At 65.2% G+C, this 26,135-nt stretch overlaps 1 protein-coding gene across 1 annotated transcript; it reads right to left on the bottom strand.

Annotated features, from left to right (window-relative positions):
* Positions 1-732: 732 nt before the first annotated feature.
* ANKRD34C (ankyrin repeat domain 34C) lies at positions 733-2,228 on the bottom strand. Its single transcript, XM_065734343.1, has one exon. The coding sequence runs from the start codon at positions 2,209-2,211 to the stop codon at positions 733-735; it is 1,479 nt and encodes a 492-aa protein (XP_065590415.1). The 5' UTR covers positions 2,212-2,228.
* Positions 2,229-26,135: the final 23,907 nt, after the last annotated feature.

The raw sequence follows: 26,135 nt of genomic DNA, 5'->3' as shown, positions 1-26,135 counted from the left end.
GCTGCGTTTGCACCGCCGCTGTCAGAGAGCGCCGGCGGAGGGCGACAATAGAGACCTCAGCAAATGCAGAAATGAAGACCCTCTGGGATTGGGATTCCGCGGTCCGGAGCGGACGGACCGCGCTGTGTCGGACAGCGGGCGCCTGAATTCCGCCCGTCGGATGTCCGCCCGACGGGAACAGACACTTTGAGGCTGTAAAAATAGCAGCCCGCCTTTACTCTGCACAACACACCGAAATCTGAAACGCGCTCTCAGAGAACGGTCCCATGCAGACGGAACCGGAGTACGGTTTGGTCCTGGGCCGGGAGCGCCGGTGGGGAGGAGGGCAGCGAAGGGATGGAGCCCGGCCCAGCACGGGGAGGTGGGCGACCGCCGTCGGGCAGCGCAGAGCCCGGACCTCCGTGTGTGCATGGCTGCAGCCCCCGCACCACAGAGGGCTCGGGAACCTCGGAGCGCTGTCCCACTTCCGCAGCACAGCGCGGGTATGAACACACTCGATTGCTGAGGAGGGGTATTTCTGCTCTCCGACCTTCCCGGTCGGCACTTCACTCTACATCAGCCCCCGGCTCCGCGGCGTGGGGCTCCCAGACCGCTTTCTGCGTTAGGATGAGTGGGAGGGATGGAAAGTGGATTGTAGATCAGCGGGGGGCATCACACCGCAGCCGCTGTGTGCCGCCCCCCCCGGAGCGCCGCGTCCGTCGCCGCACAGAGCAGAACTTCCCGGGGAAGCCATCACTGCGCCGCGATTTCCTCGAAGTCGGAGAGCTGCCTCATCTGCTCCAGCTGCATCGAGTGCCTCCGCAGGAGCTTCTTTTTGCTCCTCAGCTCGCCCCGCTTCGGGGAGCTGGGCGCGACGGGCACCAGGGCCCTGAAGCCGGCGGCCAGCGGGGAGGGGGCCTTGCCGCCGGCCCCGATGTCGGGGATGGGGGGGCTGGGGTTGACGTTGAGGGGGGGCAGGTAGCCGGGCCGGGTGTGCGCCAGGTGGTCCAGCAGCAGGGTGCCGGAGCCGCGCCGTTCCAGCAGGTTGGGCGGGCGGCGGGCGGCGGCGGGCGAGGTGCCGGGGGCCCCGTCCAGGGCCTCCCGAGAGCCCCCCAGCAGAGCCAGGTGGGAGCCGCTCAGCTTCCTCCTCTCCACAGCCGCCTTCACCGCCTCGGCCACGCCGGCGTCGCAGTCGTGCTCGGCGCTCAGCCGCCGCCAGTGCCGGGCCTCCGCGGCCTCGCCGCTGTCCGGCGGCTCCGGCGCCGCGCTCCTGCGGGGCAGGCGCTGCGGGCCCTTCTCGAAGCCCTTCCTGCAGCCGGAGCCGGGGGCCGGCGGTGTGCGCAGCGCCTGCTCGTCCACCAGCGGGAAGAGGGCCGCGTCCTTGCTGCGGGGGGGGGCAGCCTTCCTGCCCAGCGTGAGCTCGCCCATGCTGCCGAGCAGCTCATCGTCCGTGCGCACGCGCTGCTCCTCGTGGTGCGCTGCCAGCACCGACGGCGCGATCAGCCCCCAGGGCTCCGACTGCAGCCGCTTCAGCTGCGGCAGCCGCGCTCGCTTGACGGTGCCGCCCCTCCAGCCCGGGGACGGTGGCTCAGGGGTGGCCTTGGGGGGGAGACCGTCCCCGGGGGGCCCCTCCTGCTCGGTGGGCTGGGGACAGGGGGCGGCCGCCTTCAGAACCGCGGCGCTCGCCTCAGAGGGGGCCCTCTCCTTAAAGTCCAGAAAGGGGGGCGTGTTCAGGTACTGCTTGGTGGCCTTGGCCCCGGTGGCCGACTTGTCCATGGTGATGATGATCACCTCCTTCCCCTTGGCTCTGCAGGCGTTCAGGAGGTGCTGCAGAACGTCCTTGTCGTCAGCGTTGATGGCGTGCACCAGTGCCGAGGCCCCGGAGTGGTCCTCCAGGCTGGGGTCGGCCCCGTTGTCCAGCAGCAGCGTCACCACCTCGCCGCCCGCGCCGCGGATGCAGGCGTGCATCAGGGCCGTCTTCCCAGACTTGTCCTGGATGTTGGGGTCGGCCCTGTTGTCCAGCAGGTACTTCACCATCTTGGCCTTGCTGATGCTCTGCTGGTCCACGTGCGTGGTGATGCAGGCCACCATCAGCGCCGTCTCCCCCTTCTCGTTGCTCTCGTTGATGTAGGCCCCCCCCTCCAGCAGCAGCCGGGTCAGCCGCAGCCGGCCCAGCCACACCGCCTTCAGGAGGGAGTTCCCCCCGGTCTGCAGCTCCGTCGCCTCGTCCATGGCACGCAGGGCTCACGGCAGCTGGGGAGGAACGGGGATGGAGAGGTGAGGCCCCAGCAGCCCCACTGAGCCCTCCGCACACGGAAGCCCTGCAGCACTTTCCCACACTGGAAGAGGTTGGGTTTAGGTTAGACACGAGAATGGGACTCTGTACCGTGAGGCTCTGGCACAGCGGCCGTGGGTTCCCCACCTTGGAAGTGCTCATGGTCGGGTTGGATGGGGCTCTGGGCAGCCTGGGCTGTGGGAGGAACGGCTGCCCGTGGAGGGGTTGGATCTGGGGGGGGCTTTAAGACCTCTTTCGGCTCAAATCGCACTGTGGTTCTATGTCACAGCACCTTGTGCTGCCTGCTGGGGCTGCAGGGGGAACTGCAGCAGAAGGAAAGCTTTGTTTCCTGTGGGATCTGCTGGAGTGACAGCACTGTGTGGTGCCAGCTGTGAGGTGCACTAGCTGTGCCTTCTCTTGGCTCACAGTTCACATCCTGGCACTGCTCCCCTCTCAACAATCCCATTCTGGATGCTGTTTGCCAGGAAGCCCCACCAGGTGCAGTCCCTGCTGTCACCCCATCCAGGTGTGCTGGCTGCCAGCCCTGTGAGCACAATCAGTGCTGATTGCTGAGCAGCCTCACCTGGCCCCCCACACCCTCTGCTTTGGGCTGGGGCTCTATTTAAAGGCAGGCCACGAGCCTGGTTTGCTGTGTGAGGCCGTGCTCAGCTCTATCTTTGTTTGTTGGACTCAGGAGTTGAGTTTGCTGTCCTGCCTTCCGTTGATGCTCTCTGCTCATGGGATCCAGAGCTGCCAGCATCCTGTCTCTGCCCTCCAGGTGAGGTCCTGCCCTCAGCTCACAGCTTGTCTCCCTGCGTGGGGCAGCTCTGCTCTCGTTGCTCCCTGTCTGTACGCCTCAGTTTGCCTTGCCCTGCTCTCCTCCAGCTCTGCTCCCGTGACCACACTGACTCTTCCCTAGACGTGGACGATTTCCTTCAGTGCCAGGCCCACCGACGTGGCCCTGCTGCCGCCGTAGCTGTGCTGTGCCTCAGAGGCCCCTTGTGCTGTAACACGGAGCCGGCTGGAGGCTGCGAGCATCTCCTGCGCTGCTGGGGCTGCAGTCTTTGCTTCCTCACCGCTGCTGGGAATTCCAGGCAGCTGCTGCTTTGCTGTGTAACCCTGCGCTGCTTCGCGGTGCTGCTATGAGCCCCCGTGGAGGAGAGTGCGGTGAGAGCGCGGCGTTCTCGCGCAGTGCTGTGCAGCAGGACCGGCTCGGGGATCAGCAGCCGCAGCCCCTTCTGCAAAGCGCTTCCTGCCGCTGCCCGGCCCCGGGCCCCGCCGCCGGGCAGGCTCTGTGCCTGCGTCCCCGAGGAGCAGCACCCGCAGCGCTGGAGCGGGTGAGTGCCAGGCAGGGGGCAGAGGCGGTATCCCCCCGTGCTGGTGGGGCCCAGCAGCGCGGGGACGTCGGAGGTGCGGTGCCCGAGGAGTCCCCGCTGCCCGGCTCTCCCCGGGGCATCTCCCCCCGCTCCATCCCCCCCAGCACTCCGCAGTCTGCTCTCATCGCTTTCCCCCCCCGGCTCTCGCACGATGCTCTACCGGTCCCCCCCCCCCCCGGTGATGCGCGGCTCCCGCAGCCCCCTCCCCGCCGTCGGCTCTCCGGGCACCGCGCACCCAGACCCACCCCCCCCCCCCCCACCCCGGCTGCTCCCCGAGACCCCCGGAGCGATCCTGAAGTTGCTCTCACCTCCATCTCCTCCCCCCGGGGCTGCGGTGCCGCGTCTCTTCCCTCTGAGCCGGGCTCGGTGCGGCGACAGCGGGGCGGGGGTCCCTCCCCGGGGCCGCGGTCCTCCCCCGTTACCTGCCGTGCCGTGCCGGTGCCCGGTACCGGCCCCGCTGTGCGCACCGGGGCTGCGCGGGGAGGGGGGGGGGAGGGCGCGGGGCGGCGCGTCCGCCCCCGGTGGGTGCGGGGGGGGGGGGGGGAGGGGCGCGTGCGGGGCTGCGTCCGGCACAGCCGGGGCCACGCGGGGGTGGGACGGTGCGCGTCTGGATCCGCGTGTGCGGGGCGGGGCTCCGTGTGTGCGCGTCCTGAGGGCCGCGTGTCTGTGCGGTGATGCACGCGGGGCTGTGTCTGCGTGGGAGTGTGTGTGTGTGCCGCTGTCTGAGTGCACGCGCTTGCCCCCGGATCTGCGCGTGCCCGAGTGCAGCACAGCGCTGCGTCTGACTGCAGGAGCTGTCCGTGGGGCTGCCCGTCTGTGACCATACACGTGGCTGTGGAGATGTGCCATGCGCATCCCCTGGATCCTGCGTGGCCATGTGTGCTATCAGTGCCCCGCGTGCATTATGATACCCGGGTTTTGAGGGTGGCCCAGCACTGCAGTGTTGAGGTGCCCCCCCCCATCCCTAGGGCTGCCAAGGCTCACAGGGGATGCAGTGATGCTCAAACTGGGCCGTTCCCACGGCTGGGCCTGGGGTCTGCCTGGAGACCCCCCTGAGGTCCAGCTGAAGGCAGTGACACCTCACTCCTGAGTGCATCGGTGGTGGCACCAAAGTGTTGTGCCACACAAGGGACCCGGAGCTGTGTGCTGCTTTCCAGGGCAGAGATCTCCCCCCAGTGCATGTGGAGAAGCACTGTGACCGTGGGCCTCCTCCTGCTGCCTGTCCCTGTGGCCGTGGGCATCCTGACACTTTGGGGTGGTCCCTCTGGGCGCAGGTCATGGTTGGGAGGGAGGGATGTGAGTGCACAAGTGGTGCAGCTCTGCCGTGCAGGAGGAGGAGGATGCTGCCTGAGCAGTGCTTACCGCAGCGCTCTGAGGATGGGGAGTTAGGGGAAAGCTGTTGCAAGTGCTGAAGCAGAATCTGAGATTGATCTGAGATTGCAGCCTTCTCTGGAGAAAAGATGATAAAAACCAGTAATTACCAGGGGCAGCTGTAAAATGCAGTTGGCCTTACTGCATTAGCAAGTTTGGTCAGTGCCGTTTGTTATTCGTAGCGATTTGGTGATGCCCGGGGGCACAGCGTGCCGACCCCAGTGCCCTTCAGCAGTGAGCCCGATGTGTGGGTGACGTGGGGACCTCCAGCTGAGTGCTCCCCCTCCTCCCGTGGCGCATCTCAGGTGTGCGGGGGTACGTGAGGCTGCAGAGGGTGCCAGGGATGTTGGGTGCTGCATGGGCCGCTCCAGCGCCTCAAAGGCAGCGCTGGGCAGCTCACCGCAGCCTGATGGCTGAAATGGGAGCCCAGCTCAGAGGAAGGCGCAGCGGCTGCTGCCTGCTGGGCTGCACTGGGATGCGGTTGTGTGCGTGGGCCCGGCTCCAGCTGGGCCGGGGCTGCCCGAGGTGTGCAGGGGAAGTGGGCAGCTCTGCTGCTGGGCTCAGTTGAACGCACGCCGTCTCCCCAGGAGCTGTGCTATGCTGGCTCTATTTTGGGCGCTTTGCAGAGCAGCTGGTGATCATCTCTTACACGGCGTGGCGATGGCTGTGTGCAGCTATTTCTGCCAGCTCATCCCTGCACAGCAGCTTTTTATAACTGCGCTCACCCGGAGGGATGGACGCGGGCATGGGGGAGGGGGGAGTTCGGGGCTGATGTTTTGGAGACCGTCAGCTCTGCCCCTGAGGGCTGCTCCTGCCCCATAGGGCACAGTGCGACACTGAACCTGGAGCAGCACTGGGCACCTGTGGTGTGGGGAGCCACGGGTACCGACTCCTCACTGTGCCTGTGTGCTCTGGTCCCGTCCTGGGCTTCTCCCAGGCTCTGGTGCTCCATGAGAGCCCGTTCTGGTCAGGGCAGGTGATGGGTCTTTGCTGTGGGTCAGGGCTGCTGGGGGTCCCTGCGGTGTCCTCATGCTCGGTGCTGTGCTGGATGTGGAGGTGTTTGGGGTGAGGGGGAGCGGATGCTCCTCGTGTCCCCTCAGACCTGAGCAGGAGGAGCGTGCTGTGGTGCAGGTTCACATCCACGTTAATTTTGATCCTGCGTTCTGCTGGAAAAATCAAGTAGCAGCTTCCTGTGCTGTAAGGAATTAGCTGACAGCCGTGGTGGCCTCTGCCGGCGGCAGCCCCCTGTGGCACCTGGCGTGCTGTGCCCTGCCGTGGCTGCAGCAGGGCTGGGGGCTGTGCTGGGGGGACACTGCATGGTCACAGCCCCACGTGTCGGACTGCCGGAGCTGTTCCCCAGTAGTGGCTCCAGTAGTGCCCAGGGCTGAGCCTCTACGGGAAGGGAAAGCCCTGACCCACTGCAGCTTGAGTGGGCCTGCCCCACGTACAGCTTGCTGCAATCCTGCTGCTGCAGGAGCAGGGGAAGCCTGAGCCTCCTTGGCCAGGGGGAGGGCATGGGGGGTGGCTGCTGGAGCCCTGAGATGCCCCCTCCCTCCATCTCCCTGTGCCTGCTCTCTGCCGGGGGGGCCGTGCTGAGTGCAGGACTCCTGAAATAGCAGCCCCCCACCCCGCGGGCGGTGGCAGGCAGGACGCAGCCGGTGATGCAGCGCTTCCGAAAGAGGCTGCATCACTGCAAGTGGGTCTGATGTTTCTATAGCAACCCCGGGGTAAAAATAGTGTGGGAGCATTTAGGAGCTGTCAGGGCCCGGAGGGAAGGGCTCCTGCAGCGCGGTGCTTTGCAGGGTGGGGGCTCACCCGTGGAGCAGAGCTGCTGTGCTGGGGGTGGCTCGGTGTGGCACACAGAGGCTGGGGGCTCCCGCAGCATTAGGGGGGCACTGAAGCTCCCGCAGCCCACCCGAGGCCCTCGTGTGCAGTGATTTCTGCTGCGTGGGTGCCTCTGTAATGTCCCCACTGAGCTGTGCGGAGGCTGTGGGTGCCCTGGGGTGGTCTGCATGGCCACAGCGTTCGGGGGTGGGTGTGATCCGGGTCCACTGCCGACCCAGCAATGTTGTGCAGTCACAAGGCTTTGACTCCGATAAGTTATGCTGAGGTCTGGAAACAGAAATGCCACTGCTGTGTGTCACTGTGCGGTGAGTGCTGCTCATCTCTAATTACTGTTCGACATTTGGCACAATTAATGCCGGTGTGTGGCTCTCCTGATCGCTGTGCCCCCCGTGGCGTGGGGATGCTGAGCGCTGGGTGCGGACGGAGCTGTCCGTGGGGTCGGGGCTGACGGTGCTGCCCCTCTCCTGGGCACACGGCTGCGGCAATGGCACGAGCTGCACTGCACTCATTCTTCTCTCCTTTCTCATCTCTTCCCCCATCTCTGTCACTCCCGCAGTTGCTGGTTGCCGTGACAACGCACATCTCCTCGCGCTCTCGTCCCTTTTTGCTTTGTAATCTATAAATTCTTGCACCTCCGCGTTTTTTTTTCTCTGCCGTACCCCGGGGGATCTGCGGAGGCCCTTCGGCTGAAGGCGCGGACGTGCCGCTGGGGTCGGAGAGCCTTGGGGCTGGGGAGGGGGGAGCGGCACCGCTGCAGGGGGTGTGCTCGGCCCCATGTGCTGCCCGCTCTGAGCACCCGGTGAGCCCACGGTCCCCGTCCCCGTCGCGTTAGCTGTGTGCACGGCGATGGGACGCCGAGCCGCGGGGGGGGCACCGCCAGCACAGCAGCGTTACGCAGCGCCGGAGCCCGCTCCCCCCGGCAGAAAACGGAGGCGTAGGAGGAGCTGAAGGGCAGCTCCGTTTGTGGCGCTCATTTACCAATTATCATTAGCGCGGGTGAATGAATGGAATGAGGGGAGTGATGCTGGGGTGGGGGGCGCGGGGCCGTGCGGGGCAGGGTGACCCTGAGCCCCCCGCTTCCCGCAGGGCTCGCTGCAGCTTTCCCTCCCGCTGGCTTTGCCGTGCGGTGGGAGACGGGCGGGCGGGCGGGCGGCTGTTCGCACCCTGAGCTCTTATTCTTTTTTTTTTTTTAATTTCTTTTAAATTTAGTATTATTAAACAGAGTTTTATAAATATTCATGGGGATGAAATCAGCGCAAAAATATTCCGTTCTCTCCTTTAACCGGTTTAATTTTAGCAGCTCGCTTTCTGCCGAGCTCTGTGCCGGGTGTCAGCGCGGCGCGTTCAGGTTGGAGCCTCTCCTCCAACCCCACGGGGTCCCGCGTGGGATCGGCGCGTGGAGCGGCCCTGGGCTGTGCTGCTGGGTGTGCGGCCGCGGCAGCACCGCGCGGCTCCGGGAGAGCAGAGGTGTGAGGTGGAGGAGGAGATGATTGGAGTTTGTATTACGCAGCTTGTCGGAAGAGAAGTGATCTGTATTTAACAACAGCGGAGCAGTAATAACCTGCAATTACCTCCGAGCGCTGCGGCGGGGGCGGCTCTGCTGCTGGAGGGGCGCGGCACGGCCCTCGCCATGCAGGGCTATGGCGCGGGGTCTGCGGGCTGCGGGAGCGGGTCCTGTCTGCCTGGAGCGGGGCTGTGTCCTCCCCAGGACAGAGCAGAGGAGCACCTCCCTGCCCTGACGGCCGGGACCCCCAGGTCCTCCTCTGCGGAGCTCTTTTCCAGCAGCTCAGCCCTATACCTGAGCTCAGAGCTGTTCCCGCAGGGGCTGAGCGGGGTTATCCATCCCTCCTCCCTCCGTGCGGCGCTGGGAAAACGCTGCAACGCCTCTCTGGCAAGGAAGCGAATCGTGCAGGCTGGCTTTGTTCTGAAAGCTCCTGATGTGTAAGCAGGGGAGGAAGACGAGGTCATCTGTGCGCTTCCACCGCTGGCTGTGCTCCAGCTGTGTGAGGGAGGGTGCGTTCATGTGCGGGGTGCCCCGAGGCCGGGGTGGTGCGTGGCCGTGGGCACGGCTCTGTTTGGGCACGCAGCACCTCCTGCAGGAAGGGCTCTCACAGATGCCCGACTGCAGCTCTGCTCACCCCCGTGCTGCAGTAGCTCGTGCTCGCGGCACTTTCGCTGCCTTCTCCCCGACTGAGGGCAGCGGTGGGCAGCACGGCGGCTCCAAACCCGGTGGGGTGGGAGGTGGTGCCCCCCAAGCGCGGCGTGTGCCCCCCAAGCGCGGCGTGTGCCCCCAGGCAGCCCCAGCACCGGGCACGCGGCCGCAGCTGCAATTCCGCAGCTGTCTGAAGGGCTGCGGGAGTTTTAATATCTCCGCTGAGTGAAATTTCCTGGTGCGGCTTTCATGTCCCCTGGGACACTTATGAAATATCCGGATTCTGGTTTTTTTTCTGAAGAAGTGGAATTTCCTATTTATGGGTTTAATATAAGGGCTACGTGCTCGGGGAGGGCAGGGGCTGCGCGGTGCCGTCCCCGCCGTGGCTGTGCCCCCTTGCTTTGCCCCCTGGCTCAGCTGGCAGTGGGGCTGCGTGGGGAATTTGGCTGCCTCAGTAGTTTTCCAGCCCGTGCTAAGCCTGCTTTTCGTGGCTAATCATGCTTTGCGATGAGCGAAGTTTAAATGCACGCCGCTGGTGGGCAGGGGGCGGGCGGGGTCCTGGCGTGGGGCTGCACCCCTCGAGCAGAAGCACTCACCCACCGCAGGGAGCTCTGCTCCCACCGTGCTGAGGGGCAACAGCGGTGCCCCGGCTCGGGTCCTCTCTGGGACCTCATCTGCCCTCTGTGCAAAGCGCTCGGGGGGCGACAGAGGGTTAGGGGATGAGAACAGAGGGGAAGCGGCTCCAGAAATGAAGAGGCTGAAGATGCGCGGCAGGACCCCTGGCGGCTCAGAGCAGCGGGGGATGAGTGAGATGAGTGGCTGAGCGTGCTGGTGCCGTCTGATGCAAGGCTGCTGGCCCAGGACCAGGATCCGTGGCCCAGGACGGGTCCTGGTGGCCCAGGACCAGGCTGAGGTGCAGGCAGGAATTGGTTCCAGCCCCGGCTGCTGGGAAGCAGCACGCTCCCGTGGCCCTGCAGCTGATCCGCGTGGTGCTGGAGCCCCTCTGGCCCCGGGGAGGGCTGAGTGCCCGGGGCTGCTGTGCCCCAGCCCGCTCCTTTCTCCGGCCGGGGCTGTGGGCATGGAGCGAGCAGCCCCGGTTACTTAACGCTTTTGCCTCACCCTCCTGGCTGCCTGGTTTCATCCTCATGACTCAGGGCGATATTTGCCTTTCTGTTACCGTCATTTCTTTCATCAGCTGCGGGCAGAGCCGCGCTGCCACCGCTCGCCTTTAAAATCACGTGAGCGATTGAAATACATTACTTTTAATGCAAACAATGTCAAACACAAAGAAAACAGAGGCGTTTCACCCTTATGCGACTCTTACTTTTGTAATTGCTCTTTATCCCGATCCCAAAGAACCTCAATAGCAAACGAACTTCACCAGAGCACCGGCAAACAGCAACCTGCCAAACCGGCACCGCCGATCCTCCTCGGGAGCGCTCCTTCAGCCCCGCTGTGCTGCGGGACACCTGCGGGGGGAGCAGGAGGAGGAAGAGCCCGGAGCGCTGGGACGTGCCCCGCTCAGCATCCCGAGTCCCCGCGCTGCCGGTCCCGCGAGCTCTGCGCAGCGCATCCCGCAGCTCGCACCGCCCGCACACCCTTATCAGTTCTCCGTCCAACAGTCAGAGCGAAGAAGCTGGGCTGGAAAAGTGATAAGGGGGTGAGAGCGGCCTCGGGATCGCCTTCTCCTGAAACTTTGGCACGGAGAAAAAAGGCGAAGCGGGCAGCAGGTGAAGTGAAGTCGGTGTCAGCGGTTCCTCCCCGCGGCCCTCGGCTCCGGTGCGGGGACGCTGCCGGCGGAGCGGGCGATGCCGTCGGGGCCGCCCCATCCTCCCGCTGCCCCGCAGTGCCCGCGCCGCCGCCGCCGCTCTGCCGTGCTGCAGACACTCCCCATTCACAAATTTCATAACCTCCAGTCCCCTCCCTGCGGGTGGGATTGGACGCCCCGCGGCCCCCCCCGGCCCTCCGGATTAGGCTGTACAAATTGTGGGGCTGCGGCCGGGAGGATTCGTCTGACGCTGCAGAAAGGCGCTGGCAGCTGTGTCTGTGCACCCCAATGCTGCTGGCCCCGAATCGGGGCTGGGGTGTCCCCACCCGCAAAGAGGGGGGGGTTGTGGAGGTGGTAGGGCAGACCTCCTCCCCGCGGGACATCGCTCCTGTCCGTGCTGAGTCCTGCTCCGTGGGGCCGGGCCCCGTGGCCGCTTCCCTCGTACCCCGTGTCCCTGTGTCCACCGCCCCCAGGAGCAGCTCAAGCTGCCGGTGCCACCCGAGCAACCCCAAAAAAGTGCAAGCAGACCCCAGCACCCCCCAGGCCGGGAAGGAGAGCACTGGAGGGGGGCGGCCCCGAGCACCCCGTGTGCCCCTGCGGAGCAGAGCCTGGAGCTGAGGAATGCGATCCCCCCTCTGCACTGCGGGCGTGTGCTGGCTCAGTGCCGCGCTGTCGGCTCGATGTGCACAGGAGTTAGAGCAGCCATCCTGCAGGCGCCCATCGGGGGCTGCTTGGCTGGGGGCCCTCTCTCAGCAGCCAGGTGAACCCCAGCAGCTTCTCATGGGGTCAGTGCCTGAACGGTGCTCTGTGCTCAAGGACCTGGTGCTTCAGGACCTGACCGCCCCTGCCAGGAGTGGAGCTGTGGGCTCAGGAGATGTGGTTCTGCTGTCACTTTTAAGCTGGGGTGGAGTAGGGTGCTTGGTTGGCAGCGCTGGGTGTGCATGTGCTGTCGGGCACTTCTCCCCATCACCATGAAGCACCGGGGCCACTGCTCGTGCTGCTGCATGCATTTCCTGGCTGCTCGTCCCCTCTGTGCCCTCTGTGCCCTCTGTGCCCTCTGTGCCCGCTGTCCTCGGCTCCGTGGGTGACTCTGGACCCACTGCATTAACGGGGCAAGTGGGAGGTGGCACTCCAGGTGCAAACAGCCACCTTCGCAAGGCTCACAGCTCTAGCCTGGCTCCTCTGTTGGAGCGTACTGAGCTCGTGCAGCACATCTGCTCACGGCCCCGTGCAGCTCTGGGGTTCAGCTGTGTCTTTCCTTCCTCGTGTCTGACCGGGCTCGCTCCCACCCGGCTGCAGCTCGGGTCCCAGTCAGCGCTTCTCCTCGCGGCCCCCCCCTCTCTGCCCTTTGCAGGACGGCAGCGAGGGCAGCCAGACCTGCTGTGCCGTGCCACGCCGTGCCACGCCGTGCCGCGCCGCGCTCCTTCCCCATCTCCCTGCCAGGAATGCCATCTGCTCGGCGCCCGGTGCCGCGCTAAGCCCCGTGCCATGTGCAGCTTTGCCCCAGGCTGCCGCTGTCCGTCGCAGCAGCGCCCGGCTCAGTGAGCACAGCTCATCGCGCTGACTCAGGAGCCCGCACGGCTTTATAACCTCCCTCTGCATTCTGAGCGCGGCTCAGGAATGTTCCACGGAGCGGAGCTGCCCAGGGGCCGTTGGGGCGCGGTGCTGGGGGAGCCCTGGGCTGCTGCCACCGTCCCAGCGCCTGGAAGGGACCAACGGCCCCGTGTGGGACGCGTGCGAGGACACGGAGAGCAGACGGCCGTTTCCCTGCATGGCGACGAGGCTGTGTCGTGCTGTGCTGCTGTGGCACCCAGCGGTTCTGGCTGGGCGTGTGCTCCACGGTGCTCGTGTCCTGCCTGCCTCCGTGGGAGGACTGCGGCTCGTGGAAGGCACGAGGAGCTCGGCACGCCGTTGGTTCAGTGGGGAGCAGCGGTGGGGAGCGGTGAGGCTGGGCCAGGTTAAACCGGATCAGCAAAAGCCATCCATGTGCTGCACAGAGCAGCAGCTGCTGCGGGGACCCCCACTCACACCGCCCCTGGGGGCAAACTCTGAGCCACTGCTGGGCCTTCCCAGACCGGTACTGCAGCCACCAGGCACCCACGTCCCCACGTCCCCGTGCTCTGTGCCGCTGCCAGTGAGCAGTGGGAACACGGCGTGGCTCAGACAGCCCCAGTGGGCAGGGACAAAGGGAGCAGCAGCCCGGGGCTGTGTGGGTTTTGGTGATTATTTCGTTGAGTAGCTCCAAGGGATGTGAACATTGGGTTCAGAGTAAACACGGTGCTCTCCCAAAATGGGTCTCATCCAACACTCATGTGGGGTCAATGCCCCAAATGTAGGGGCAGAACTCAGCCCCCAGCGCTGAGAACGGGGAGCTGCTGGGGACCATGGGCTGGGAGGGAGGCTGGGAGCTCCACGCTGCTGCTTTATGTGAGCTTCCCAACCTCCTGCCCCGCATACCTCTGTTATTAAAGCGGCTCCGGGGTGGGGGAGGGAAAGCGACCTTTCTCCCGCACCGCTCCGGAGAGGGGAGAGAAAATCCCCTTGGGATGGGAAGGAAATTGCAAATACCTCTCCGTGGCTCCGTCGCCCGACTGTGCCCCTGTCCAGGCCCCGGGGGGAGGGGGGGACGGTGCAGCGCCCGCCCGCGGCCACTGGATGTCCCCCGCGGCGGAGGCGTGCCCGGCTCCGGTGGGGGGACTGCGACCGCGGCTCCGCGCTGGGGTCCCCGGCTCCGACCCCTCCGGGTGCCGAGGGCTCTTTGGCCGCGGGTCTGGGACATCTCAGAGTAAGAGGGAGCACCAAAGACCCCCGGGGCAGCGGTGCCGCTCCCCGCCCCCCGCCGCAGCGCACGGCCCAGGGCCGCAGCACGGCTCCCCCCACCCCACACACACCCACTGTGCTGCGGAGCGGGACCCGAGAGCTCTTAACGCGTCCCCAAAGCGCGATGAGGACGCGGGGGGGCAGCGCTCGGGAGGGACGGAGCGAGCCCGCCCCGCAGCGCCCGCAGCGCCCGCAGCGCCCGCAGCGCCCGCGGTCTGTAGGGGGCGGCCGAGCCCCGCAGCCGGGGATGCGCGGGGGCTGCCCGCCCCGCCCCGCCCCGACCCCGCGCACCGCGTCCCGCACCGCACCCCGTCGGCCCCGCACACGGGGATCTGCGGACGGGAGCCCTCCTGCACCTCCAGCACACGGAAGTCCCAAAGTCCCTGAACGCTTCGGGTGGAAGGGACCCCCCAGCCCCACCCCAGCCGTGGGCTGCCTGACCCCCACTCCCCTCCCCCCCCACCTCGGATCGGGCCGCCCGGCTGAGCGGGACCCTCCGCCCTCACCCCCCAGCGGCGAACACAGCCCGGGGGTGGGATGCTGCAAAGCCCCGAGCCCCCGGCTCCGGCAGCACCGCGAGGCACGGAGCCGCGGCCGGGAGGGATGAGCGGGGCGGGAGGGCCGAGCCGGGCGGGACCTCCTCCTTGCAGCTCCCAGCCCTGCGCGGCGCTCCGTGCGCTCATCCCACTGCTTTTGCAGGGGTCCCAGTAGCGATGTGCTGGGGAAAAAACACAAAGAAATTAAATCCGCGGGGTCTGCTCAGCTCTCACCGGTGTGCAGCGCCCGGGCAGTGCCGCTCCCGCCAGCTGCTGCTGACACCTCCACGCTCAGTTTCCCGACGCTTGGCTCCGTTGTGCGGCTCCCGGAGGGTTATTTCCTCCCACTCGTGTTGGTGTTTTACATCGGCAGCGCTGAGGGCTGCGGGCACATCGCCGGTGCCGGTGTGAGATGCTCCGGTGCTGTTTTCAGGAGGGGCTGCTTAAGGACCACACAACCGCTCCATCTGTAACGACTGCGGGCACAGTGCGCTTCCATTCGGCTTCCCCCCCCCCCCGAGAGCAAATCATTCATTATTAAGTTTCATTTTCACATCCACATTGTTCTGCTGTTGTGGGATACGTCCTTTTAATCTTTGGGATTCGTAATTGGAAGGGCTCTGTGTGCAGAACTGTTTTCAGTGCGGATGGGCACCGCCGTCTGGGGCAGCACCGCCCCACAGGTTCCCGGTGCCCGTGGTGACACTTGTGCCACTGCACACTGCAGGGTGAGACGAGGAGATGGAGTGGTCCGATGGAGCCCTGCTCTCCCGGCTGTGTTTTCATGGCACTACGTCGCCCTCAGCCCTCCCCCGTGCTGGAAGCATCGCCACGTCCCCGTCCCTCACATCTCAACGCTTTCCAGGAGAGTGAAAATTGAAGGAAAGGTCACAGTTCAGTGCACAAGGCAGCAGAGAGGAGTGTATTTTAAGCCGGGACGTGGTGGGCTGTTCACTGCAGTCTCCTTGCAGGAGAGCTCATCCTATTTTTATAACAAGGATAGGAAATGTTCAGGGGCACCTGCGGATCTACTGCTTTGGGGGAGATCAGGGATCGCCCCCCATGCTTCTCTTACTGCAGGCTGAGGGCTGAGATGTTGTGTGGCAAAAGAGTGCAGCTGTGCAAACCCGATGCTCTCTCACTGTGACTTCGCATTTCAGGGCTGCGCTTCTTCCCCGGCTCAGTGCCACTCTGCCTTAACTCAGCCCTGCCCTGCAGGGAAAGCACTGCTCTGCAGCTGAGGCCCTTCTGCTCCGCGCAGTGTGCGGGCAGGGCCGCTCCTGGCCATGGCAGTGCCACTCCTGGCCATGGCAGTGCCACTCCTGGCCATGGCAGTGCCACTCCTGGCCATGGCAGTGCTGCTCCTGGCCATGGCAGGGCCGCTCCTGGCCATGGCAGTGCCACTCCTGGCCATGGCAGTGCCGCTCCTGGCCATGGCAGTGCCACTCCTGGCCATGGCAGTGCCACTCCTGGCCATGGCAGGGCCGCTCCTGGCCATGGCAGTGCCACTCCTGGCCATGGCAGGGCCACTCCTGGCCAAGGCAGTGCCACTCCTGGCCATGGCAGTGCCACTCCTGGCCATGGCAGGGCCACTCCTGGCCAAGGCAGTGCCACTCCTGGCCATGGCAGTGCCACTCCTGGCCATGGCAGTGCCACTCCTGGCCATGGCAGTGCTGCTCCTGGCCATGGCAGTGCCACTCCTGGCCATGGCAGTGCCACTCCTGGCCATGGCAGTGCTGCTCCAGGTGCTGCTGCATCACTGCACGATGTCCCAGGAGAGCAGCGCGCAGTGCTGAGCCCCGGGCTGCCCGCACGGTGTGGGTGCAGTGCCCTGTTCCTGCCCTCCTGGCAGCCCACGGCACGCGCTGCTCTGCAGCTCCGGGGGCACCACTCTTCCTCTTCCCGCGTCCTCATTTATTTTTGTCTCCTGAGTTGTCAGAAGCGATTTGAGCTCGACGGTTTTTAAAACTCGAACTCCAAACAGCTATTTAAAGCCCTGACAGGATACAAGAGTGTAATAAAAGCTTATTTTTAGACTCATTCTCAGTGCGCTCGGAAGCAGTTCCTTCCCCTCCACTTCCTGCTGGCTGCAAGAGACGATCCCACAAGCATGGCCGGGCCCTCGGGGCCAGGGCACGGGGTCCTGGGGGTCCTGCCCCCCCCACAGCCTCCACTCCCATCGCCTTCCCTCAGAGCTCCTGTGCCCTGGTGTCCCAGCATCGTCCCCACGCAGCACACTGCAGCAGAGGGAGCACTGCGGTGTCACAGCCATATGAGATTAGAGCTAGGGTTAGGGGAAAGCACTCTGCTCTTACTGGGAACACTGGGAGTTTTCTGCTGGAAACCAAAAGTTTGGGTGTGGCCGAGGGGGGCACAGCCCCCGCTGCCCCGTGGCCGTGGCTGGTGCCGGTGCTGGTGCCGGTGCCGGTGCTGGTGCTGGTGCTGGTGCCGGTGCCGGTGCTGGTGCTGGTGCTGGTGCTGGTGCTGGTGCCGGTGCCGGTGCTGGTGTTGGTGTTGGTGCTGGTGTTGGTGCTGGTGTTGGTGTTGGTGCTGGTGTTGGTGCCGGTGCTGGTGCTGGTGCTGGTGCTGGTGCTGGTGCTGGTGTTGGTGCTGGTGCTGGTGCCGGTGCCGGTGCTGGTGCTGGTGCTGGTGCCGGGCAGCACAGGTTTGTGTTGGAGCTCTTTGACACCTGCCAGCACCCAAAGTTCTCGCAATTAACACAGAAATGAATTAGCGTGCTGCTGATTTTAAAACACTGTTAATTGGGAGACGGCGTTGCTCAGTTTCCCGGTGCTTTGGGATGGGGGGACGTCTCTGTGCTGTCTTTGGTGTGAAGGCCCCGTGCTGAGGGCCACCACTCCCGGGGTCTCCGTGGCCCCAGATGTTCCTCTCCCCACAGTGGGTGACAGCGGTTCTGATCGGGGACATCTTTAGCCATAATTCGGAGGTTTCCATCGGTCGCGTTCTGCGCACGCTGCAGTGCTAATGAGGCATTTCCACGCTGAGTCACCTCCTCACGGTTTACGGCGGCGATTTTGTTATGAAATCCTCAAGCCCCGGCTCCGCAGAGCAGCGCTAACACGGGGAGACAGCGGGAGACGCGAGCAGGAGCCGCCGCGAGCTCGTCGTGCGAGCACTGACACATCGATGTGGCACCTGCACTGCCCCAGGGCTCCTCCGCGCAGCGCTCCGGAGCGGCACCGACAGAGCATCAGAGCATCGCTCAGAGCTGAGCTCCGCGAGCAGCGCAGGGCCCCGCGCCACGAGGGCCCGTCCTACTCCATGGGGGGAGACGGGGGCAGCAGAGGTGGAGAGATTCCCGGCAGCGTTGGGGATGCGGCTGCGGTGTGCCGTGCGGGTCTGGGGGCTGCGGGTTGGGGGGGGGGTGCAGAGCACTGCAGAGTGGGAGCAGAGCTGCTGCCCGGCAGTGCGCGGTGCTGCACGGACACGGAGCGGCCCCGCCGCTTTCCTGGGAGGGGCTGTGGCTGTCGGCCCGAGCACAGTGCACGGCTCACACCGCGTGTCCCCGCGGTGCTCACCCCCTGCCGGGCACTGCTGCTCGTGGTCACCAGGCTGTGCCCAGGGGAGCTGGCAGATCCGCACCAGGGGTCACCTCCCGTGGGCAGAAGTACCGTTTTAAAGGCTCCCTCATGGCTGTGATTTCTCCAGCATCCAGCAGAGAGATTTCACCTCTGTGCCCAGAGCTGAGCAGAAAACAGCACCCCAGGGCCGTGCTGCAGAGCTGTGCCCGGTGCAGGGCAGTGCAGTGCTGGCACTACAGATGCACTGCTCAGCACCCAGGCAGGCCCCACGCCTGCTGCTGCCCCATGGCAACGGCACACGGCCCTCACATGGCAGCTGGCACAGCCCTCGTTGGAGCTGCTGGTGGCTGAGCAGCAGCCCGGGCAGTGTGAGGCAGTGGGATTACATCCCCCAAGGATTTTCCCCACCCTACTCCCTGCCCTGAGTGTACACCGCTCTGTCTCTGCCCCGTGCCCCGCAGTGACGCCCTGCTAGCGAGGTGCAGGGAGCAGTGAGGGTGCTGCTGCTGGTGGCTCCTGTCCGCAGCTCTGCAGAGAAATGTGCAGCTGTAGTGAGAAGGTGTTTGGAGGAGCAGGATGCGCTTGCTCACTCCAAGCTCTCACGTGCTTCCCTTGCAGAACAGCACTGGATTGAGGCGGGCCTGGAAAGTGGGTCAGGCATTTGTCTGCAGAGCAGCAAGCAGCACCGTGCTGGAGCTGCCCCCTCCACGTCCCCCGGGGCTGCCTGGTGCCCAGCGAGCTGCTCCCGACCCCGCTGCCATGGCGGAGGGATGTGCTGCAGGTGTGTGGTCCCAGCACAGCCCCAGCGCTGCGGCACGGGGTGTGGTGAGCAGGAAAGGACATCCGCTGCGAGAAAGCGAGCTGTCAGCAATTAGCCACGTTTTAATGGGATTAAAAGGCGTGCTGTTGCTTGCTGCAACACCTGTGTGCAGCCCCGAAGGGCAGTGTGGGGACACTGCAGCACTGAGCTGTGCATGGGGTGGGATGGGGCCGCAGCCCTCGCTGGGCTCTGTGAGCACTGTAGGGCTGCTCCGTGGGAGCCCTCGGTCCGTGCATCTGCCTGTGCCTCTCTTCATTATGATGCGTTGGCCTTTAAGCTGCCAGTGGGAATCAGCTGTGCAGCAAAACCAGCCTCCCTGTGCGCACGCAGCCAGCAGCCAGCCCTGAGCTTCTCATGGGGAGAGTGGGTTTCTGGGTGGCACCGCTGTGTCAGTGACACCACGGGGACACTGTGCCCGGTGCTGCTCTGCGTCCATCTGCTGCCAGCGGTCACAGAGGCACTGCGTCCACTGCTCTGCGCTGTCAGAACCCAAACACTGTGTGGGTTCAAAGAAGGAATGCCCGGAGGCCGCTGGCGTTGGGTGCTCAGGGACCTGCAGTCCATGCCGTGTGCAGCCCTGAGACGTGGGGAGCTCCGGGGCACGGCCGTGCAGTGCTCATGGCAGCAGTGGCTGTGAGATGTGGAGCTGTGGCGCAGCAGCACAGTGTTCCCCGAGCAGTGCTGGCCTGATCCTTGTCAGCCACCATCAAAGTGCTGCACTGGCGTTGCCCTGGCTGGCTCCGTCTCTTTGGAGATACCTATTAATAACGCCTGGCTCATAGCTGCGCCGGTGCCTGCTCTGCTCTGGAAGTGCTGTGGCAACCAGACAGTAACACACGCTGCCTCCTGTGCGTGTCACATCCAAGCTGTTTTCCCCTTCTCCTTCCACGCTTTGTGCAGAACAGCGGTGCTGAGCTGCGGGGCGGGGGCTGTGCCCTCACCGCGTCCCCGTGGGCTGCGGACACCGAGCTCCGCGTGGAAGGACGCGGTGCTGCCGCGCTGCCCCACGGCCGGGAGGGGGCTCCGGCCCCCAGCAGCGCCCGGTGTGCGCGGATGGTGTTACTGCAGGCGGAGGCACAGCTCAGCGTCGCTGGGAGACGCTGCGAGGGACCGCAGCGCCCGCACCCCCCATCAGACCCATCTGCTGAGCAGAGCTGGGGGGGGACCGCGCTCCCTTGGGTGCGGCAGCCATCCTTTCTGTGCAGCCGTGCCGTGCTGGCACCGCGTGTGCGGATCACGGAGCAGGAATGTGCAACGAGATGAGATCTGACAGCCCCTCTTCCCGGGAACGTCGCTGTGATCTGTGCTAACACGTGCTCAGCCAGCTGGAATCGCCGCTCCGTCGCCGCGAGGCTGAGCCCGCAGCTTGTGGGGCTCTGTGGGGCTCTGTGGGGCTCTGTGGGGCTGTGTGCCACACGACCAGTGACTGCCCACCCTGCTCGGTGCTGCCGCAGGGCTCTGCTCGGCTGTGTTGCTGTTCTGGCTGCAGGCACTTGGCTTTCTGTGGGTTTTGCTGTTTTGTTCCCGGGGCTGTGATGGCGGAGAACAAAACCGACATACAGAGCCTGCGGGGACGTTATGGGGCGGGCTGCAGGGGCTGACCCACGCAGTGTTCGGCGCTTTCCATCCCATTTCCTCTCAGAGTGCATTCCCATTTCTGCGGGTGCACAAATGCTGCTCCTGGGGGGGCGGAGGTGTGGGGCCGCAGTGCTCCCACAGCGCACGCCGGGGTCAGCACCTTTCTGCAGGGAGATCCCGTTCCCAGCGCCCGTCCCTCCTGTGCTCCCTGGGCAGCGTGCTGCTGGCAGCGCGGCCTCGCTGTCTGCTTTGCTGCATCCTTCAGGAATTTGCCGAGGAGCCTCAGCCGTGCGGCCCAGTCACCCTCGGGGCTGCAGAGCTCACGTGAGTGTGTGGGGCAGTGCAGTGGGTCACGCAGCGGGGCACGAGAGCCTCTCCACATCTAATTCATTTTTAATAACGTGCGCCGTGCTGCTCTCTCTTTTTTTTTTAGAGAAGTAAATTAATTTGTAAACCATTTGTGCCATTTTATCTGTCGCTTAAGCTGCCGGGGTTTGCAGTTTGAAAGCATTACATCAGTTAATCAAAATTCTCTTCCAGCAACGGTTTTAATTAAACCCATTTTCGCTTCGTTTTCCCTTTTGCTGACTCCGTGCAGCAGCTGAGGGCTGCTCGTTGCGCGATGCTTTGCTGCCTCACGTTCCCTGCTCTGCTCGCGGGGCCGTGGGAAGGAGCACTGTGCACTGTGTCCTGCGGGGACAGGCAGCACCTCCAGCACCGTGCGACCCCGTGGGGCTGTGCCCCATGTGCTGCTGCCCTGGGTTGCTGTGTGTCAGGAGGGGGTGCAGCACGGCTCTGCACACTGCCCCGCTCCGCTGCTCCGCTGCGGATGGGCACAGGGGCGGGCGGCAGGGTCCGGCTGTGCTGTGCCCTCATGCCGTGGGGGCAGGGATGGCCCTGGGAGCCCCCTCTGCCCTTCAGCTGTTTCCTGGCTGTGGGTAACCTGCTGCAGCTGGGCAGTAGGGCAGCAGGGCAGCAGGGCAGAAGGGCAGCAGGGCAGAAGGGCAGCTGGGCAGAAGGGCAGCAGGGCAGAAGGGCAGCTGGGCAGAAGGGCAGAAGGGCAGCTGGGCAGCTGGGCAGCAGGGCAGAAGGGCAGCAGGGCAGCTGGGCAGTAGGGCAGCAGGGCAGAAGGGCAGCAGGGCAGAAGGGCAGCAGGGCAGAAGGGCAGCTGGGCAGAAGGGCAGAAGGGCAGCTGGGCAGCTGGGCAGCAGGGCAGAAGGGCAGCAGGGCAGCTGGGCAGTAGGGCAGCAGGGCAGAAGGGCAGCAGGGCAGAAGGGCAGCAGGGCAGCTGGGCAGTAGGGCAGCAGGGCAGAAGGGCAGCAGGGCAGAAGGGCAGCAGGGCAGAAGGGCAGCTGGGCAGAAGGGCAGAAGGGCAGCTGGGCAGCTGGGCAGCAGGGCAGAAGGGCAGCAGGGCAGCTGGGCAGTAGGGCAGCAGGGCAGAAGGGCAGCAGGGCAGAAGGGCAGCAGGGCAGCTGGGCAGTAGGGCAGCAGGGCAGAAGGGCAGCAGGGCAGAAGGGCAGCAGGGCAGAAGGGCAGCTGGGCAGAAGGGCAGAAGGGCAGCTGGGCAGCTGGGCAGCAGGGCAGAAGGGCAGCAGGGCAGAAGGGCAGCAGGGCAGCTGGGCAGCAGGGCAGCAGGGCAGAAGGGCAGAAGGGCAGCAGGGCAGCAGGGCAGCAGGGCAGAAGGGCAGCAGGGCAGAAGTGCAGCAGGGCAGCAGGGCAGCAGGGCAGCAGGGCAGCAGGCACAGCATTCAGCTCGCTGCTTTTCCTGCCCGGTGAAGCCTCCTGCCCTCAGCCGCCGTTTTCCCCGCTGTTCCTCTGTGCAGCAGTCCCCACCCCTTGTGGATTCATGCTGTCACAAACAGAGCGGCTTAAACCCAAATCCACACCGAGGAGATGTCTGTGGGGCAGCAGAGCTCCGGGTGGGGCCCACCCTGTGGCTTTGTGCTGTGCCTTGGCTGCTGAGTGCCCGACGTGCCCCGAATGCAGCGTTGCTTTTCAGGATTAATTCCTGCACTAAATGATGCGTGCTGCAAGCTGTGTCCCTGCAGGGCGCTGCCCCTGAGCACGGTGCCCTGGATGCCCTCACACTGCTGCCATCCGAAGTGCCCTCAGCTCCGGGCTCAGCCCCTCGGGCACAGCTGTGCACAGACACGGGGACCCACGCAGGGCTGTGGGGTGCTGCTCCCCCTTTGCCCCCACGCAGCACTGCCTGCATCCCCCCCACGTCTGAGGTGAGCAGGGGGAACCGTGGCTCTGTCTGGGGGGGATTTCTGCCCCGTGCCCCCACACGACCCCCACTCCCGGGGATTCACAGCACTTGGTGTGGCCGCGTGGATGCTATCGGGGCGGCCCAGGAGCGCCGGCTGCTGCCGCAAGGGATGTGCGCTCCGCTTCAGCGCGCTCCCATCTCTACCAGGAGCGATTTAGGGGGAAACCAGCCCTGGCTGCTGAAGCTGTGTTATGTAAATGCCGGCGGGGGGAGCGGCTGGCACGGACGGGGCCGCTCCAACGCGCTCGTTTGGAGGAGCACACGGGCGGGCAGCGGGGAGCGGAGCGGAGCTGGCAGTGGGATGCGATGGGACCACGCGTGCCAGGAGCGGCTCCGCAGTGCTGAGCACTGTGCCAGGAGCAGCGGCGGGGAGGGCTGAGCACACAGCCCTGCTCCTGCGAGCGGGATGGGGGGTGGGAAGGGCCCCCACACCCTCCCCGTGTCACACAGCCACGGAGCGAGGGATCAGTTCAGCAGAAAATTCCCTCTTTCAAACGGCATTGATTTGGGTTTCCCCGCGGCCCCGGTTTCCGTGCTGTTGGAAATGCTCTCCTCGTGACAGCAAACCCACGGGCAGGAGGGCAGCCCGAGGAGCTGTCCATGGGGCCTTCACCATCAGCTTTCACCTGCCACTGCCCCCGGTGTGTGCCCCCAGTGCTGCCGTGGGGCAGTGCCCGGGGGGCTCTGTCAGCAGCAATGCTTAATTAATCTGATTAAAATAAAGCTGGCCCTTGTGTGACAGAGGGGCCCTTTCAGCAAATCCCATTGCGGAGCGATGTGTGCCCCACCTCTGTGCTTCCCCCACTGTGCTCCAGGCACCGTGTGCCTGAATGTGGCTGCAGAGCACTGGGGGCTGCCCCCACTCCCCCCCCCCCCCGGGCAGGCTGCAAGCTGGGTGAGGTCCCAGCTGATGGAGAGCACGTGGAGCTGTTTTGGTTCCTGCAAAGGGGAGCAGCCAACGACTCGGGTCAGAGGGACAGCCCTGCACTGCCTCCCAGCCTGGGGCACCGTGGGGCTCCTGCCTGGTGGGACAGGCCCCGCAGCCCCCCCTTGCTGGGCTGGATTAGGGTTAGGCTGCCCTTGGGCAGCTAATCCCACCCACCTGTAAGCAGCTAACGGGGACGGATGGGCGGTGATCTCAGGGGTTTGCTGTGCTCCAGGTGTGTGTTCAGCAGCTTGCAGCCCGCTCCTGTGCCACGTCCCCTGCTTGCTGTCCTGCCTGCAGTGCTGCCCTCCCCCGCCCGGACCACGGCCTGGGGCTGCGGTGCCTCACAGCGGTGCTCAGCAGTTACGGGAGTGCTTCGCTGTCTCCCAAACCTGCCGGTGGGGAGATGTGGAGAAACATTTCTCCACAATGCTAAGTAATTATTTGCTTCCCAACGTTCAGTTATTAAATTCTTAATTAGAGATGGGCTGCGGTGCAGAGCAGCAGCAGCTCAGCTCTGGGACACCCACAGCAGCGTGCTGTCCTTCTGCCAGCCTAATCCGGGTGGCCCTGGGGATGAGGCACCAGCACAGCACGGCACACGCTGTCCAAGGTGATCCCACACCTCCCTGCACCCCCACAGCACGTCTCGGCTCCGGGCTGCACTCAGCTCCAGCAGCACTGGGGCCCCGGCAGGCTCAGCCTGGCCGCATTCTGCCCGCAGGGTGCGGGGTGCCCCGCGGTGCCCCCGCTGTCCCCCCCGGGGCTGATGGGCACAGTCCCACTCTCTCTCCTCCCGGCTCTGGGAGCACAGCTTGCTTTTCCAAAGCACCCAAGGGGAGGTCAGAAATAGACTTCTCCAGCCCTGCTTTCTACTGCTGGATCTGGGCCTGGTGGGAGCCATGGGTGTGCAAAGGTGGGAGACCTGGGGGCAGCCCAGTCCCCACCTCCAGCCCTGGGGCAGAGCGGGGTCACACAGCACAGGGCTGTTCCCCCCCCCCCCCGCAGCCTCCTCCATCTCCTGCTCCTGTGAGCGCTGCATGCAACACCTCATCAAGTCTCTAATTGTTTGTTTACTCCTTTGCTAGTGAGATACAGTATTGGTTTAATTGGGGAACAGAAAGGAGCACTCTCCTCGTTGGGAGAGCAACGCTCGGGGAGGACCCGGAGCTGCTCCCTCCGTGCTCCCCCCCAGCAGAGGCACAGACAGAGCCCGGGGCTGTGGGCCCAGGGTGGGCTCCAGAGGTGGCTGGAATCATCCCACGCAGCACAGCTGCAGTGCCCAAGCCTTCCATGTAAAGAACAAGCCCTGGGGCTCCACCACGCACCGAGGGCCACAGCCTGGCTCACACACACAGCTCTTCTGGGGCACCTGGCACGGAGAGCTGTGCTCCAAGTGACAGATCAGCATCACGAACTCAGCACGGCCTCGTGCAGCCCCACTGCTCTGCGTGGCACATTGCACTGCTGCAGCCCGGCACGCTGCAGTGCCAGCCCACGTCTCCTGCCCTCGCAGGGATTTCACTCCTCGTGGATGAGAGCTGCTCCGTGCTGCCAGGCACCGGGCCCTGTGTGTGCAGGCAGCGGGGCGGGCGGGCTCCTGGTGCTGGGGAAGGGCTGAGCTCAGCACCCCAGGGCTGGGGCACTCCTGGGGCGCTCCAGTGCTGCACCCACCCGTGCCCCTCCATCACCCCGGGCTCAGTGACTGCCCAGCTCTCCCAGCACCCTTCATCCACAGAGCCGTGGGCACCTCCTCAGATCTGCAGACCCAAACGGAGCGTGGGGCAGCTCGAGTCAGCCCGGACTGCCCCGTAACTCAGCGCTCAGTGGCACAGTGTGGCCCAGGGAGAGCTCAGTGCCGAGCTGTGCTGAGCCGCGCTGCTCCGCACTGTGCTCGGGGCACTCTGCAGCTTTGCATGGACGCTATTTGCATTTTTACATCAGGGGAAGAGGTGCCTCGCAGACGAGCTGGGAGGCGGCTGAGTGCGGGGACCCTCTGCCCTTCGGAGCCGGGGAACGCCCCACGGCCGCCGGGGCCGTTTGAGGGGTGTGTGCCACGGAGGAGGCGATGCTTTTCCCATGTAAATCGCTCAGCAAATCCGCACTCATCGCGGTGCTCGTTTTCAGGAGCTGCAGCCGCTGTGTGACAGAGCTGAGTGCCCCGTGGTGCGGGGCTGCGAAGGGTGCCCATAAGGACTGCTTTGTCGCTTATTGTAAACACTCAAACGGAGAGAGAAGAGCCCACTGCAATTAAGATCCTTGAAGATAATGAGAAATCTCAGCTCTGGACAAACCGCTGTCCCCGCAGTTGGGTCGGGCTGCACTCCTGGGAGAAGTGATGCAGACGTCCCCTCTGCTCCCCCGGAGCACATCCCACATTTGAGCAGAGCGCACTCATCCTTCCCAGCACTTTTTCCCACCGTTGGCACTACTTGGCAGCGCTGCCTTCCAAGCGATCATCTGAGCCGAGAGCTCGCTGGCTGCCAGGAGGATTGCGGCTGCAGCACTCCGTGAGCAGCCCCTCCTGCCCGTCCCCCCACTGCCGTGCTCTGCAGTGAGCACGCGGGGAGCACCCGCAGCACATCCACCGCTCAGCAGAGGGCGGCTGCGGGGACAGGAGCGGGGACAGCCGCGGCCCCGCAGGAGGTGGATGCTCGGGGGGTGTCCCGGAGCTCGCTGGGCGCAGCCGGGGCAGTGCTGGCACAGCTCGGCCGTGGGGACAGGACCCTGCTCGGCGGCTCCGGCGCCTGGAGACGTCAGCACCTTTCCCAATTCCAGCCCCGATCCCTCTTGTTACCATGGCAGCTTGTGACCTCACTGAATTCCTTGGAGATCGGCCAACGTGATCAGCGAAACAGAGCTAATTAGCGCGGTTCTCC

Source organism: Cyrtonyx montezumae, unplaced genomic scaffold (genome assembly GCF_038088225.1).
Source record: "Cyrtonyx montezumae isolate F1298 unplaced genomic scaffold, pur_monq_1.0 scaffold_17, whole genome shotgun sequence".
In the NCBI taxonomy this organism is placed as follows: Eukaryota; Metazoa; Chordata; class Aves; order Galliformes; family Odontophoridae; genus Cyrtonyx; species Cyrtonyx montezumae.
The sequence above is the reverse complement of the archived record's forward strand: the minus strand, read 5'-3'. Positions and strand labels throughout refer to the sequence as shown.

Excerpts from the sequence above, each read along its gene's own strand:
- ANKRD34C (XM_065734343.1), bottom strand. The coding sequence starts at position 2,211 with ATGGACGAGGCGACGGAGCTGCAGACCGGGGGGAACTCCCTCCTGAAG.